Here is a 14,884-nt window from a genome sequence, read left to right on the forward strand (position 1 = left end):
CCCTCCGTCTCCCCTGCATCTCCCTCCGTCTCCCCTGCATCTCCTTCCATCTCTCCTGCATCTCATTCCGTCTCCTCCTCCCTCCATCTCTTCTGCATCTCCTTCCGTCTCCCCTGCATCTCCCTCCATCTCTCCTGCATTTCCTTCCGTCTCCCCTGCATCTCCCTCCATCTCTCCTGCATCTCCTTCCGTCTCCCCTGCATCTCCCTCCATCTCTCCTGCATCTCCTTCCGTCTCCCCTGCATCTCCCTCCATCTCTCCTGCATCTCCTTCCGTCTCCCCTGCATCTCCTTCCGTCTCCCCTGCATCTCCCTCCATCTCTCTGCATCTCCTTCCGTCTCCCCTCCATCTCCCTGCTCCCCTCCATCTCTCCTGCATCTCCTTCCGTCTCCCCTGCATCTCCCTCCGTCTCCCTGCATCTCCCTCCATCTCCCCTGCATCTCCCTCCATCTCTCCTGCATCTCCTTCCGTCTCCCTCCATCTCCCTCCGTCTCTCCTGCATCTCCCTCCGTCTCCCTGCATCTCCTTCCATCTCCCCTGCATCTCCCTCCATCTCTCCTGCATCTCCTTCCGTCTCCCCTCCATCTCCCTCTGTCTCTCCCTGCATCTCCCTCCATCTCTTCTGCATCTCCTTCTGTCTCCCCTGCATCTCCCTCCATCTCTCCTGCATCTCCTTCCATCTCTCCTGCATCTCCTTCCGTCTCCCCTGCATCTCCCTCCATGTCTCCTGCATCTCCTTCCGTCTCCCCTGCATCTCCCTCCATCTCTCCTGCATCTCCTTCCGTCTCCCTGCATCTCCCTCCATCTCTCCTGCATCTCCTTCCGTCTCCCCTGCATCTCCTTCCGTCTCCCGGGATCTCCCTCCATCTCTCCTGCATCTCCTTCCGTCTCCCCTGCATCTCCTTCCGTCTCCCCTGCATCTCCCTCCATCTCCCCTGCATCTCCCTCCATCTCTCCTGCATCTCCTTCCGTCTCCCCTCCATCTCCCCTGCATCTCCCTCCATCTCTCCTGCATCTCCTTCCGTCTCCCCTGCATCTCCCTCCGTCTCCCCTGCATCTCCCTCCATCTCCCCTGCATCTCCCTCCATCTCTCCTGCATCTCCTTCCGTCTCCCCTCCATCTCCCTCCGTCTCTCCTGCATCTCCCTCCGTCTCCCCTGCATCTCCTTCCATCTCCCCTGCATCTCCCTCCATCTCCCCTGCATCTCCCTCCATCTCTCCTGCATCTCCTTCCGTCTTCCCTGCATCTCCCTCCATCTCCCCTGCATCTCCCTCCATCTCTCCTGCATCTCCTTCCGTCTCCCCTGCATCTCCCTCCGTCTCTCCTGCATCTCCTTCCGTCTCCCCTGCATCTCCTTCCGTCTCCCCTGCATCTCCCTCCGTCTCCCCTGCATCTCCTCCATCTCTCCTGCATCTCCCTCCGTCTCCCTGCATCTCCCTCCATCTCCCCTGCATCTCCCTCCATCTCTACCATCTCCTTCCGTCTCCCCTGCATCTCCCTCCGTCTCCCCTGCATCTCCCTCCATCTCTCCTGCATCTGCCTCCGTCTCCCCTGCATCTCCCTCCATCTCCCCTGCATCTCCCTCCATCTCTCCTGCATCTCCTTCCGTCTCCCCTGCATCTCCCTCCGTCTCCCCTGCATCTCCCTCCGTCTCCCATGCATCTCCCTCCATCTCTCCTGCATCTCCCTCCATCTCCTTCCGTCTCCCCTGCATCTCCTTCCGTCTCCCCTGCATCTCCCTCCGTCTCCCCTGCATCTCCCTCCATCTCTCCTGCATCTCCCTCCATCTCCACTGCATCTCCCTCCGTCTCCCCTGCATCTCTCCTGCATCTCCCTCCGTCTCCCCTGCATCTCCCTCTGTCTCCCCTCCATCTCCCTCCGTCTCCCTCCACCTCCACTGCATCTCCCTCCGTCTCCCCTGCATCTCCCTCTGTCTCCCCTGCATCTCCCTCCGTCGCCCCTGCATCTCCCTCCGTCTCACCTGCATCTCCCTCCGTCTCTCCTGCATCTCCCTCCTTCTCTCCTGTATCTCCCTCCATCTCCCTCCGTCTCCCCTCCGTCTCCCTCCGTCTCCCTCTGTCTCTCCTGCGTCTCTCCTGCATCTCCCTCCGTCTCCCCTGCATCTCCTTCCGTCTCCCCTGCATCTCCCTCCATCTGGCCTGCGTCTCCCGCCGTCTCTCCTGCATCTCCCTCCGTCTCTCCTGCATCTCCCTCCGTCTCCCCTGCGTCTCCCTCCGTCTCCCTCCATCTCCCTCCGTCACCCCTGCATCTCCCTCCGTCTCCCCTGCATCTCCCTGCATCTCTCTACGTCTTCCCTCCATCTCTCCTGCATCTCCCTCTGTCTCCCTCCGTCTCTCCTGCATCTCCCTCCGTCTCCCCTGCATCTCCCTCCGTCTCTCCTGCATCTCCCTCCGTCTCTCCTGCATCTCCCTCCGTCTCTCCTGTATCTCCCTCCATCTCCCTCAAGTCTCCCCTCCGTCTCCCTCTGTCTCTCCTCGTCTCTCCTGCATCTCCCTCCGTCTCCCCTGCATCTCCTTCCGTCTCTCCTGCATCTCCCTCCGTCTCTCCTGCATCTCCCTCTGTCTCTCCTGCATCTCCTTCCGTCTCTCCTGCATCTCCCTCCATCTCCCTCCGTCTCCCCTGCATCTCCTTCCGTCTCTCCTGCATCTCCCTCTGTCTCCCCTGCATCTCCCTCCATCTCCCTCCGTCTCCCCTGCATCTCCTTCCGTCTCTCCTGCATATCCCTCCATCTCCCCTGCATCTCCCTCCATCTCTCCTGCATCTCCTTCCGTCTCCCCTGCATCTCCTTCCGTCTCCCCTGCATCTCCCTCCGTCTCACTTGCATCTCCCTCCATCTCTCTTGCATCTCCTTCCGTCTCCCCTGCATCTCCTTCCGTCTCTCCTGCATCTCCTTCCGTCTCCCCTGCGTCTCCCTCCATCTCCCCTGCATCTCCCTCCATCTCTCCTGCATCTCCCTCCGTCTCCCTGCATCTCCCTCCATCTCTCCTGCATCTCCCTCCGTCTCCCCTGCATCTCCCTCCATCTCCCCTGCATCTCCCTCCGTCTCCCCTCCATCTCTCCTGCATCTCCCTCCGTCTCCCCTGCATCTCCCTCCATCTCTCCTGCATCTCCTTCCGTCTCCCCTGCATCTCCCTCCGTCTCCCCTGCATCTCCCTCCATCTCTCCTGCATCTCCTCCATCTCTCCTGCATCTCCTCCGTCTCTCCTGCATCTCCCTCCGTCTCCCCTACATCTCCCTCCGTCTCTCCTGCATCTCCCTCCGTCTCCCCTACATCTCCTTCCATCTCCCCTGCATCTCCCTCCGTCTCCCCTGCATCTCCCTCCGTCTCCCCTGCATCTCCCTCCGTCTCCCCTCCATCTCCTTCTGTCTCCCTCCGTCTCCCCTGCATCTCCCTCAATCTTCCTCCGTCTCCCCTCCATCTCCTTCTGTCTCCCTCCGTCTCCCCTGCATCTCCCTCCGTCTGCCTCCGTCTCTCCTGCATCTCCCTCCGTCTCCCCTGCATCTCCCTCCATCTCTCCTGCATCTCCTTCTGTCTCCCTCCGTCTCCCCTGCATCTCCCTCCATCTCCCTCCGTCTCCCCTGCATCTCCCTCCATCTCCCCTGCATCTCCCTCCGTCTCCCCTGCATCTCCCTCCATCTCTCCTGCATCTCCCTCCATCTCCACTGCATCTCCCTCCGTCTCCCCTGCATCTCCCTCTGTCTCCCCTGCATCTCCCTCCGTCTCCCCTGCATCTCCCTCTGTCTCCCCTCCATCTCCCTCCGTCTCCCTCCACCTCCACTGCATCTCCCTCCGTCTCCCCTGCATCTCCCTCTGTCTTTCCTGCATCTCCCTCCATCTCCCCTGCATCTCCTTCCGTCTCTCCTGCATCTCCTTCCGTCTCTCCTGCATCTCCTCCATCTCCCTCCGTCTCTCCTGCATCTCCTTCCATCTCCCTCCGTCTCCCCTCCGTCTCCCTCCATTTCCCTCTGTCTCTCCTCGTCTCTCCTGCATCTCCCTCCGTCTCCCCTGCATCTCCTTCCTTCTCTCCTGTATCTCCCTCCATCTCCCTCTGTCTCTCCTGCGTCTCTCCTGCATCTCCCTCCGTCTCCCCTGCATCTCCTTCCGTCTCCCCTGCATCTCCCTCCATCTGGCCTGCGTCTCCCTCCGTCTCTCCTGCATCTCCCTCCGTCTCCCCTGCGTCTCCCTCCGTCTCCCTCCATCTCCCTCCGTCACCCCTGCATCTCCCTCCGTCTCCCCTGCATCTCCCTGCATCTCTCAACGTCTGCCCTCCATCTCTCCTGCATCTCCCTCTGTCTCCCTCCGTCTCTCCTGTATCTCCCTCCATCTCCCTCCGTCTCCCCTCCGTCTCCCTCTGTCTCTCCTGCGTCTCTCCTGCATCTCCCTCCGTCTCCCCTGCATCTACTTCCGTCTCTCCTGCATCTCCCTCCGTCTCTCCTGCATCTCCCTCTGTCTCTCCTGCATCTCCTTCCGTCTCTCCTGCATCTCCCTCCATCTCCCTCCGTCTCTCCTGCATCTCCTTCCGTCTCCCCTGCATCTCCCTCCGTCTCTCCTGCATCTCCCTCCATCTCCCTCCGTCTGCCTCCGTCTCTCCTGCATCTCCCTCCGTCTACCCTGGATCTCCCTCCATCTCCCCTGCGTCTCCCTCCGTCTCTCCTGCATCTCCCTCCGTCTCCCCTGCATCTCCCTCCATCTCCCCTGCATCTCCCTCCGTCTCCCCTCCATCTCCTTTCGTCTCCCCCCATCTCCACTGCATATCCCTCCGTCTCTCCTGCATCTCCCTCCGTCTCTCCTGCATCTCCCTCCATCTCCCTCCGTCTGCCTCCGTCTCTCCTGCATCTCCCTCCGTCTCCCCTGCATCTCCCTCCATCTCGCCTGCATCTCCCTCCGTCTCCCCTGCATCTCCTCCATCTCCCCTGCATCTCCCTCCGTCTCCCCTCCATCTCCTTTCGTCTCCCCCATCTCCACTGCATATCCTCCGTCTCTCCTGCATCTCCCTCCGTCTCTCCTGCATCCCCCTCCATCTCCCTCCGTCTGCCTCCGTCTCTCCTGCATCTCCCTCCGTCTCCCCTGCATCTCCCTCCATCTCGCCTGCATCTCCCTCCGTCTCCCCTGCATCTCCCTCCATCTCTCCTGCATCTCCCTCCGTCTCCCCTGCATCTACCTCCATCTCTCCTGCATCTCCTTCCGTCTCCCCTGCATCTCCCTCCATCTCCACTGCATCTCCCTCTGTCTCCCTCTGTCTCCCTTGCATCTCCCTCCATCCTCCCTCCATCTCCTTTCGTCTCCCTCCATCTCCACTGCATATCCCTCCGTCTCTCCTGCATCTCCCTCCGTCTCTCCTGCATCTCCCTCCATCTCCCCTGCATCTCCCTCCGTCTCCCCTGCATCTCCCTCCATCTCCCTCCGTCTCCCTCCACCGCCACTGCATCTCCCTCCGTTCTCCCCTGCATCTCCCTCTGTCTCTCCTGCATCTCCCTCCTTCTCTCCTGTATCTCCCTCCATCTCCCTCCGTCTCCCCTCCGTCTTCCTCTGTCTCTCCTGCATCTCCCTCCGTCTCCCCTGCATCTCCTTCCGTCTCCCCTGCGTCTCTCCTGCATCTCCCTCCGTCACCCCTGCATCTCCCTCCGTCTCCCCTGCATCTCCCTGCATCTCTCTACGTCTCCCCTCCATCTCTCCTGCATCTCCCTCTGTCTCCCTCCGTCACCCCTGCATCTCCCTCCGTCTCCCCTGCATCTCCCTGCATCTCTCTACGTCTCCCCTCCATCTCTCCTGCATCTCCCTCTGTCTCCCTCCGTCTCTCCTGCATCTCCCTCCGTCTCCCCTGCATCTCCTTCTGTTTCTCCTGCATCTCCCTCCGTCTCTCCTGCATCTCCCTCTGTCTCTCCTGCATCTCCTTCCGTCTCTCCTGCATCTCCCTCCATCTCCCTCCGTCTCTCCTGCATCTCCTTCCGTCTCCCCTGCATCTCCTTCCGTCTCTCCTGCATCTCCCTCCGTCTCCCCTGCATCTCCCTCCATCTCTCCTGCATCTCCCTCCGTCTCCCCTGCATCTCCTTCCGTCTCTCCTGCATCTCCCCTGCATCTCCCTCCATCTCTCCTGCATCTCCTTCCGTCTCCCCTGCATCTCCTTCCGTCTCCCCTGCATCTCCCTCCGTCTCCCCTGCATCTCCCTCCATCTCTCCTGCATCTCCCTCCATCTCCACTGCATCTCCCTCCGTCTCCCCTGCATGTCTCCTGCATCTCCCTCCATCTCCCCTGCATCTCCCTCTGTCTCCCCTCCATCTCCCTCCGTCTCCCTCCACCTCCACTGCATCTCCCTCCGTCTCCCCTGCATCTCCCTCTGTCTCCCCTGCATCTCCCTCAATCTCCTCCCTCTCTGCATCTCCCTCCGTCTCTCCTGCTCCCCTCATCTCCCTCATCTCCCTCCGTCTCTCCTGCATCTCCCTCCTTCTCTCCTGTATCTCCCTCCGTCTCCCCTCCGTCTCCCTCCGTCTCCCTCTGTCTCCCTCCTCGTCTCTCCTGCATCTCCCTCCGTCTCCCCTGCATCTCCTTCCGTCTCCCCTGCATCTCCCTCCATCTGGCCTCTCCTGAATCTCCTCCATCTCCCTCCGTCTCTCCTGCATCTCCCTCCGTCTCCCCTCCATCTCCCTCCATCTCCCTCCCTCGTCACCCCTGCATCTCCCTCCGTCTCCCCTGCATCTCCTGCATCTCTCCTCGTCTCCCCTCCATCTCTCCTCCATCTCCCTCTGTCTCCCTCAAGTCTCTCCTGCATCTCCCTCCGTCTCCCTGCATCTCCTCCGTCTCTCCTGCATCTCCCTCCGTCTCTCCTGCATCTCCCTCCATCTCCCTCATCTCCCTCCGTCTCCCCTGTCTCTCCCTCTCTCCTCATCTCCCTCCGTCTCCCCTCCGTCTCTCCTGCATCTCCTCTCCGTCTCTCCTGCATCTCCCTCCATCTCTCCTGCATCTCCCTCCGTCTCCCTGTCTCCCCTGCATCTCCCTCCGTCTCTCCCACTGCATCTCCCTCCGTCTCCCTCATCTCTCTGCCTCCGTCTCTCCTGCATCTCCCTCCATCTCCCTCCATCTCCTCCCCGTCTCTCTCCACTGCATCTCCTCTCCGTCTCTCCTGCATCTCCCTCCATCTCCCCCTGCATCTCCCTCCATCTCTCCTGCATCTCCTCCGTCTCCCCTGTCTCCCTCCATCTCCCTCCGTCTGCCCTCCGTCTCTCCTGCATCTCCCATCCTCCTGCATCTCCATCTCCCTCTCTCCTGTCTCCCTCCTGCATCTCCTCCATCTCCCTCCATCTCCCTCCCTCCATCTCCATCTCGCCTGTCTCCCTCCGTCTCTCCTGCATCTCCCTCCGTCTCTCCTGCATCTCCTCCATCTCCCTCCGTCTGCCTCCATCTCTCCTGCATCTCCCTCCGTCTCCCCTGCATCTCCCCATCTGTCTCCCCTGCATCTCCCTCCGTCTCCCTGCATCTCCCTCCATCTCCCTCCGTCTCCCCTCCATCTCCCTTTCCTCCCTCCATCTCCCCTGCATCTCCCTCCATCTCCCCTGCATCTCCCTCCATCTCCCTCCGTCTCTCCTGCATCTCCCTCCGTCTCCCTGCATCTCTTTCCCTCCGTCTCACCTGCATCTCGCTCCGTCTCTCCTGCATCTCCCTCCGTCTCTCCTGTATCTCCCTCCATCTCCCTCCGTCTCCCCTGCATCTCCCTCCGTCTCCCTCTGTCTCCCCTGCGTCTCTCCTGCATCTCCCTCCCTCTCCCCTGCATCTCTCTCCTTCTCTCCTGCATCTCCCTCCGTCTCTCCTGCATCTCCCACTGTCTCTCCTGCATCTCCCTCCGTCTCTGCTGCATCTCCTTCCGTCTCCCCTGCATCTCCTTCCGTCTCTCCTGCATCTCACTCCGTCTCCCCTGCATCTCCCTCCATCTCTCCTGCATCTCCTTCCGTCTCCCCTGCATCTCCCTCCATCTCTCCTGCATCTCCCTGCATCTCCCTCCGTCTCCCCTGCATCTCCTTCCATCTCTCCTGCATCTCCTTCCGTCTCCCCTGCATCTCCTTCCGTCTCCCCTGCATCTCCTTCCGTCTCCCCTGCATCTCCTTCCGTCTCCCCTGCATCTCCCTCCGTCTCCCCTGCATCTCCCTCCATCTCTCCTGCATCTCCTCCCGTCTCCCCTCCATCTCCCTCCGTCTCCCCTGCATCTCCCTCAATCTCTCCTGCATCTCCTTCCATCTCCCCTGCATCTCCCTCCGTCTCCCCTGCATCTCCCTCCGTCTCCCCTGCATCTCCCTCCATCTCTCCTGCGTCTCCATCCGTTCTCCCTGCATCTCCCTCCATCTCCACTGCATCTCCCTCTGTCTCCCCTGCATCTCCCTCCGTCTCCCCTCCATCTCCTTTCGTCTCCCTCCATCTCCACTGCATATCCCTCCGTCTCTCCTGCATCTCCCTCCGTCTCTCCTGCATCTCCCTCCATCTCCCTCCGTCTGCCTCCGTCTCTCCTGCATCTCCCTCCGTCTCCCCTGCATTTCCCTCCATCTCGCCTGCGTCTCCCTCCGTCTCTCCTGCATCTCCCTCCGTCTCCCCTGCATCTCCCTCCATCTCCCCTGCATCTCCCTCCGTCTCCCCTCCATCTCCTTTCGTCTCCCTCCATCTCCACTGCATATCCCTCCGTCTCTCCTGCATCTCCCTCCATCTCCCTCCGTCTGCCTCCGTCTCTCCTGCATCTCCCTCCGTCTCCCCTGCATCTCCCTCCATCTCGCCTGCGTCTCCCTCCGTCTCTCCTGCATCTCCCTCCGTCTCCCCTGCATCTCCCTCCATCTCGCCTGCGTCTCCCTCCGTCTCTCCTGCATCTCCCTCCGTCTCCCCTGCATCTCCCTCCATCTCCCCTGCATCTCCCTCCGTTTCGCCTGCGTCTCCCTCCGTCTCCCTCCATCTCCCTCCGTCACCCCTGCATCTCCCTCTGTCTCCCATGCATCTCCCTCTGTCTCCCTCCGTCTCTCCTCCGTCTCCATCCATCTCCCCTACATCTCCCTCCATCTCCCCTGTATCTCCCTCTGTCTCTCCTGCATCTCCCTCCGTCTCCCCTGCATCTCTTTCCGTCTCACCTGCATCTCCCTCCGTCTCACCTGCATCTCCCTCCGTCTCCCTCTGTCTCTCCTGCGTCTCTCCTGCATCTCCCTCCCTCTCCCGTGCATCTCCCTCCGTCTCTCCTGCATCTCCCTCCGTCTCTCCTGCATCTCCTTCCGTCTCACCTGCATCTCCCTCCGTCTCCCTCTGTCTCTCCTGCGTCTCTCCTGCATCTCCCTCCCTCTCCCCTGCATCTCCCTCCGTCTCTCCTGCATCTCCCTCCGTCTCTCCTGCATCTCCTTCCGTCTCTCCTGCATCTCCCTCCATCTCCCTCCGTCTCTCCTGCATCTCCTTCCGTCTCCCCTGCATCTCCTTCCGTCTCTCCTGCATCTCACTCCGTCTCCCCTGCATCTCCCTCCATCTCTCCTGCATCTCCTTCCGTCTCCCCTGCATCTCCTTCCGTCTCTCCTGCATCTCCCTCCATCTCTCCTGCATCTCCTTCCGTCTCCCCTGCATCTCCTTCCGTCTCCCCTGCATCTCCCTCCATCTCTCCTGCATCTCCATCCGTCTCTCCTGTATCTCCCTCCGTCTCCCCTGCATCTCCCTCCGTCTCTCCTGCATCTCCTTCCGTCTCCCTTGTATCTCCCTCCGTCTCTCCTGCATCTCCCTCCGTCTCCCCTGCATCTCCCTCCATCTCTCCTGCATCTCCTTCCGTCTCCCCTGCATCTCCCTCCGTCTCCTCTGCATCTCCCTCCATCTCTCCTGCATCTCCCCCTAGTCTCCCCTGCATCTCATTCCGTCTCTCCTGCATCTCCCTCCGTCTCCCCTGCATCTCCCTCCGTCTTCCTGCATCTCCTTCCGTCTCCACTGCATCTCCATCCGTCTCGCCTGCGTCTCCCTCCGTCTCCCTCCATCTCCCTCCGTCACCCCTGCATCTCCCTCTGTCTCCCATGCATCTCCCTCTGTCTCCCTCCGTCTCTCCTCCGTCTCCCTCCATCTCCCCTACATCTCCCTCCATCTCCCCTGTATCTCCCTCTGGCCCTCCTGCATCTCCCTCCGTCTCCCCTGCATCTCTTTCCGTCTCACCTGCATCTCCCTCCGTCTCCCTCTGTCTCTCCTGCGTCTCTCCTGCATCTCCCTCCCTCTCCCCTGCATCTCCCTCCGTCTCTCCTGCATCTCCCTCCGTCTCTCCTGCATCTCCCACTGTCTCTCCTGCATCTCCTTTCTGTCTCTCCTGCATCTCCCTCCATCTCCCTCCGTCTCTCCTGCATCTCCTTCCGTCTCCCCTGCATCTCCTTCCGTCTCTCCTGCATCTCCCTCCGTTCCCCTGCATCTCCCTCCATCTCCCCTGCATCTCCCTCCGTCTCGCCTGCGTCTCCCTCCGTCTCCCTCCATCTCCCTCCGTCACCCCTGCATCTCCCTCTGTCTCCCATGCATCTCCCTCTGTCTCCCTCCGTCTCTCCTCCGTCTCCCTCCATCTCCCCTACATCTCCCTCCATCTCCCCTGTATCTCCCTCTGTCTCTCCAGCATCTCCCTCCGTCTCCCCTGCATCTCTTTCCGTCTCACCTGCATCTCCCTCCGTCTCTCCTGCATCTCCCTCCGTCTCTCCTGTATCTCCCTCCATCTCCCTCCGTCTCACCTGCATCTCCCTCCGTCTCCCTCTGTCTCTCCTGCGTCTCTCCTGCATCTCCCTCCCTCTCCCCTGCATCTCCCTCCGTCTCTCCTGCATCTCCCTCCGTCTCTCCTGCATCTCCCACTGTCTCTCCTGCATCTCCTTCCGTCTCTCCTGCATCTCCCTCCATCTCCCTCCGTCTCTCCTGCATCTCCTTCCGTCTCCCCTGCATCTCCTTCCGTCTCTCCTGCATCTCACTCCGTCTCCCCTGCATCTCCCTCCATCTCTCCTGCATCTCCTTCCGTCTCCCCTGCATCTCCCTCCGTCTCCCCTCCGTCTCCCCTGCATCTCCTTCCGTCTCCCCTGCATCTCCTTCCGTCTCCCCTGCATCTCCCTCCGTCTCCCCTGCATCTCCCTCCGTCTCTCCTGCATCTCCTTCCGTCTCCCCTACATCTCCTTCCGTCTCTCCTGCATCTCCCTCCATCTCTCCTGCATCTCCTTCCGTCTCCCCTGCATCTCCTTCCGTCTCCCCTGCATCTCCCCTCCATCTCCTTCCTTCTCCCTCCATCTCCACTACATCTCCTTCCGTCTCCCCTACATCTCCTTCCGTCTCTCCTGCATCTCCTTCCGTCTCCCCTGCATCTCCTTCCGTCTCTCCTGCATCTCCCTCCGTCTCCCCTGCATCTCCCTCCGTCTCCCCTGCATCTCCCTCCGTCTCCACTACATCTCCTTCCGTCTCGCCTACATCTCCTTCCGTCTCTCCTGCATCTCCCTCCGTCTCCCCTGCATCTCCCTCCGTCTCCCCTGCATCTCCCTCCGTCTCCACTACATCTCCTTCCGTCTCGCCTACATCTCCTTCCGTCTCTCCTGCATCTCCCTCCGTCTCCCCTGCATCTCCCTCCATCTCTCCTGCATCTCCTTCCGTCTCCCCTGCATCTCCCTCCGTCTCCCCTGCATCTCCCTCCATCTCTCCTGCATCTCCCTCCGTCTCCCCTGCATCTCCTTCCATCTCTCCTGCATCTCCTTCCGTCTCCCCTGCATCTCCTTCCGTCTCCCCTGCATCTCCCTCCATCTCTCCTGCATCTCCTTCCGTCTCCCCTGCATCTCCTTCCATCTCTCCTGCATCTCCTTCCGTCTCCCCTGCATCTCCCTCCATCTCTCCTGCATCTCCTTCCGTCTCCCCTGCATCTCCTTCCATCTCTCCTGCATCTCCTTCCGTCTCCCCTGCATCTCCCTTCGTCTCCCCTGCATCTCCCTCCGTCTCCCCTGCATCTCCCTCTGTCTCTCCTGCATCTCCCTCCGTCTCCCCTGCATCTCCTTCCATCACCATTGCATCTACCTGAATCTCCCCTTTCTCGAGACAGGCAACGGGGATGGCCACCCCTTTGTTTTCTGTCCCCGCAAAGGAGGCGTACAAGCAAACCTTGGGATTTTCAGAAGCAATTACATTTTCTGTCTCTGAGTCCAAAAAACGTCTTACACTTAGCTGTTGTTGGTGTATTTAAATTGTCCGTTAGTTCAATTTTATGTGGCCGTGATTATTTTCCTTTGACGGGGGTTATATTTTTCCCTCTTCTTTCTCCTCAGTCTTTTGTTTTTGAAACAGTGTTTACATCTGAGGGAAGTCAGTCCTATAAAGGGAAGTGGAATTATACCAGCTTAGCCATAGCGCATTCATCTGTCACGGCAATCCTACGCCTGTGCAGACACACTCGTTTATGCAAGAAAGAGAAGAAGAGACAGAGATGGAGGGAAGGAGGGAGAGGACAGATGGAGGGGGGGGGCAAGGGAGGGAAGAAATGTCTGGAAGGGGCAGTCCCATGCACTCTAATTAAACGTTGGGAGAGCATTTTGGTTGTCGGTGGGATGATGGAGAGGCTCTCTATTTTGGCTAATATCCAGGTTACTGCATTCTAAAGCCGTTCTGTAAGGAGTCCCTAAGGGACCCCAGCTCATCTTATTCAGAATGTGTTGTAACGATAAAGCCCTATAGGACACTCCAACTTCCAAACTACCAAAGCCCAATTCTCCATGCCTCTGAAGATGGCTTGGCCCTCTCCAAAACCCTCAAGCCCCACCATGTTCCTCATGGGAGTCGTCCTATCAGCTACCTGTTTGCTGCTGTCCAACTTGATTTGTAATGAGGCTTAGAGATATAAGCACAGGGTCCCGTGTGGCCTAGTTGGTAGAGCATGGTGCTTGCAACGCCAGGGTTGTGGTTGTGGGTTTGAATCCCACGGGGGACCAGTAGGAAAATGTATGCACACTATTGTGGATAAGAGCATCTGCTAAAATGTAACATCTTAACAGATGTGGTCTGTGAGCTTCAGTAAAACTCACATATGGGAGCTGTAAGCAGAGAGACAGGTCCTTCTTTTCGTTTCTGTCCAGGTCCTGTGCTACATTTGGCTGTCTGTATGTCATTGGGTTTCATTCATCTGTCATATCGGCCCAAACACATCCGACACATGGACCCGGTAAGGTAGGTGGGTCGTCTAGCCAGGTCAGAGCTACAACAGAACTACTCTCCCCCACATCATCACACACAAACAAACACACACACACACACACACACTTAACCAAAACGCAGACAAACACAGTGATACAAAACCACGTCTGGTATCACACACTGCCACCAGGCCTTCTATCCTCTTGTTCTAATGGAACGATTAGAAGAGCTAAATATCAGAAAGAGGATCTTCCCCTGGTTAATCTCTGCTAAGCCCCATTTGGGAGATGGGTGCAGCACCGGGGGCTAAGACGATCAGCCGGTAAATAAAGGCTTTAGTACCTGGTTTGGCCCAATATCCGGGTGTAAGCCCCACGGCAGCAGCTGCCACGCATTTCAGAGGACTTGTCTGACCTGTGTTCTGTGTGACTAGTCAGATATGGGGTCTGACCACTTTTAATTCACATCTGTTTATAGTGATCACCTTTGTGTATGTTACATATTGACATATATGTTGTTGACATTTTGTTACATGAATTGGATGGAAGTTGTTACGTGTAAAGTCAATATCTGTTGACTGAGTGTATAACTGAGTGTACAAAACATGAAGAACTCTTTCCATGACAGACTGACCAGGTGACTACAGGTGAAAGCTATGATCCATTATTGATGTCTCTTGTTATATCCACTTCAATCAGCGTAGATGAAGGGGAGGAGACAGGTTGAAGAAGGATTTTTAAGCCTTGAGGCATGGATTGTGCGTGTTTAAGAGCCTTTGAACAGGGTATGGTAGAAGGGGCGGGGGGTGCAACTCAATATTAGGAAGGTGTTCCTGATGTTTTGTACACTCTGTGTATATCTATATGTGGATATATACTTAGTATACCAAATATTAGGCACACCTTCCTAATACTGAGTTGCTCTCAGAACAGCCTCAATTCGTCGGAACTTCGAAAGCGTTCCACAGGGATGCTGGCCCATGTTGACTCCAATGCTTCCTAAAGTTGTGTCAAGTTGGCTGGGTGTCCTTTGGGTGGTGGACCATTCTTGATACACAAGGGAAACTGCTGAGCGTGAAAAACCCAGCAGCTTTTCAGTTCTCGACACAAACCGGTGCGCCTGGCATCTACTACCATACCCCGTTCAAAGGCACTTCAGTCTTTTGTCTTGTGCAATTGTTAATGGAAACCTAATATTTGTTGTGTAGTGGGAATAAACCAATCATGTCAGAAAAGGAGAGACATGTTCTGCAATATGATTATGATTCATGCCTATATAATACATGTAAATAAATATATTAGGCGGTTGGTATATACCAACCTTGGCAGGAAATATGTACGTAAGTAAGATTAGACTTTTTTGTGCGTTCACCCCTTTGACAAATGAAGCCCAAGGTGAGTGGACTCTCTGGCCAATCAGTGACATGAATCAATCAATCAATGAACTACCAGAGAGAAAATAAAACTATAGCAGTACTGTGGACATCAAAGCCTGATGTTATAGACCAATGTGTCTGACAGTCTGCCTCTCTGTGGCTGCCTTTACACAGGCAGCCCAATTCAGATAGTCTTTTTTACACTCATTTAAATTTTGACCAATCACACAAGATCTTTTCACATCAGATATTTTTCAGAGCTGATATGATTGTCAAAAGACCAATTAGTGTAAAAAAGAGCGGAGCTGTCTAAACGCAGCTAAACACACCCTGCCACCCACACACACAGCACTAGGAAGGAT

The 14,884-nt window shown here is 58.0% G+C and overlaps 1 protein-coding gene across 1 annotated transcript; it reads left to right on the plus strand.

Annotated features, from left to right (window-relative positions):
• Nucleotides 1–11,294: 11,294 nt before the first annotated feature.
• LOC135572223 (uncharacterized) lies at nt 11,295–11,921 on the plus strand (the record flags this gene model as incomplete). The annotated part of the gene is made up of 1 exon (XM_065019835.1): nt 11,295–11,921. A coding segment is annotated over one exon (627 nt), but the record flags the coding sequence as incomplete, so codon positions are not given.
• Between the last annotated feature and the right edge of the window lie 2,963 nt (nt 11,922–14,884).

Source organism: Oncorhynchus nerka, linkage group LG6 (genome assembly GCF_034236695.1).
Source record: "Oncorhynchus nerka isolate Pitt River linkage group LG6, Oner_Uvic_2.0, whole genome shotgun sequence".
NCBI classification, from domain to species: Eukaryota; Metazoa; Chordata; class Actinopteri; order Salmoniformes; family Salmonidae; genus Oncorhynchus; species Oncorhynchus nerka.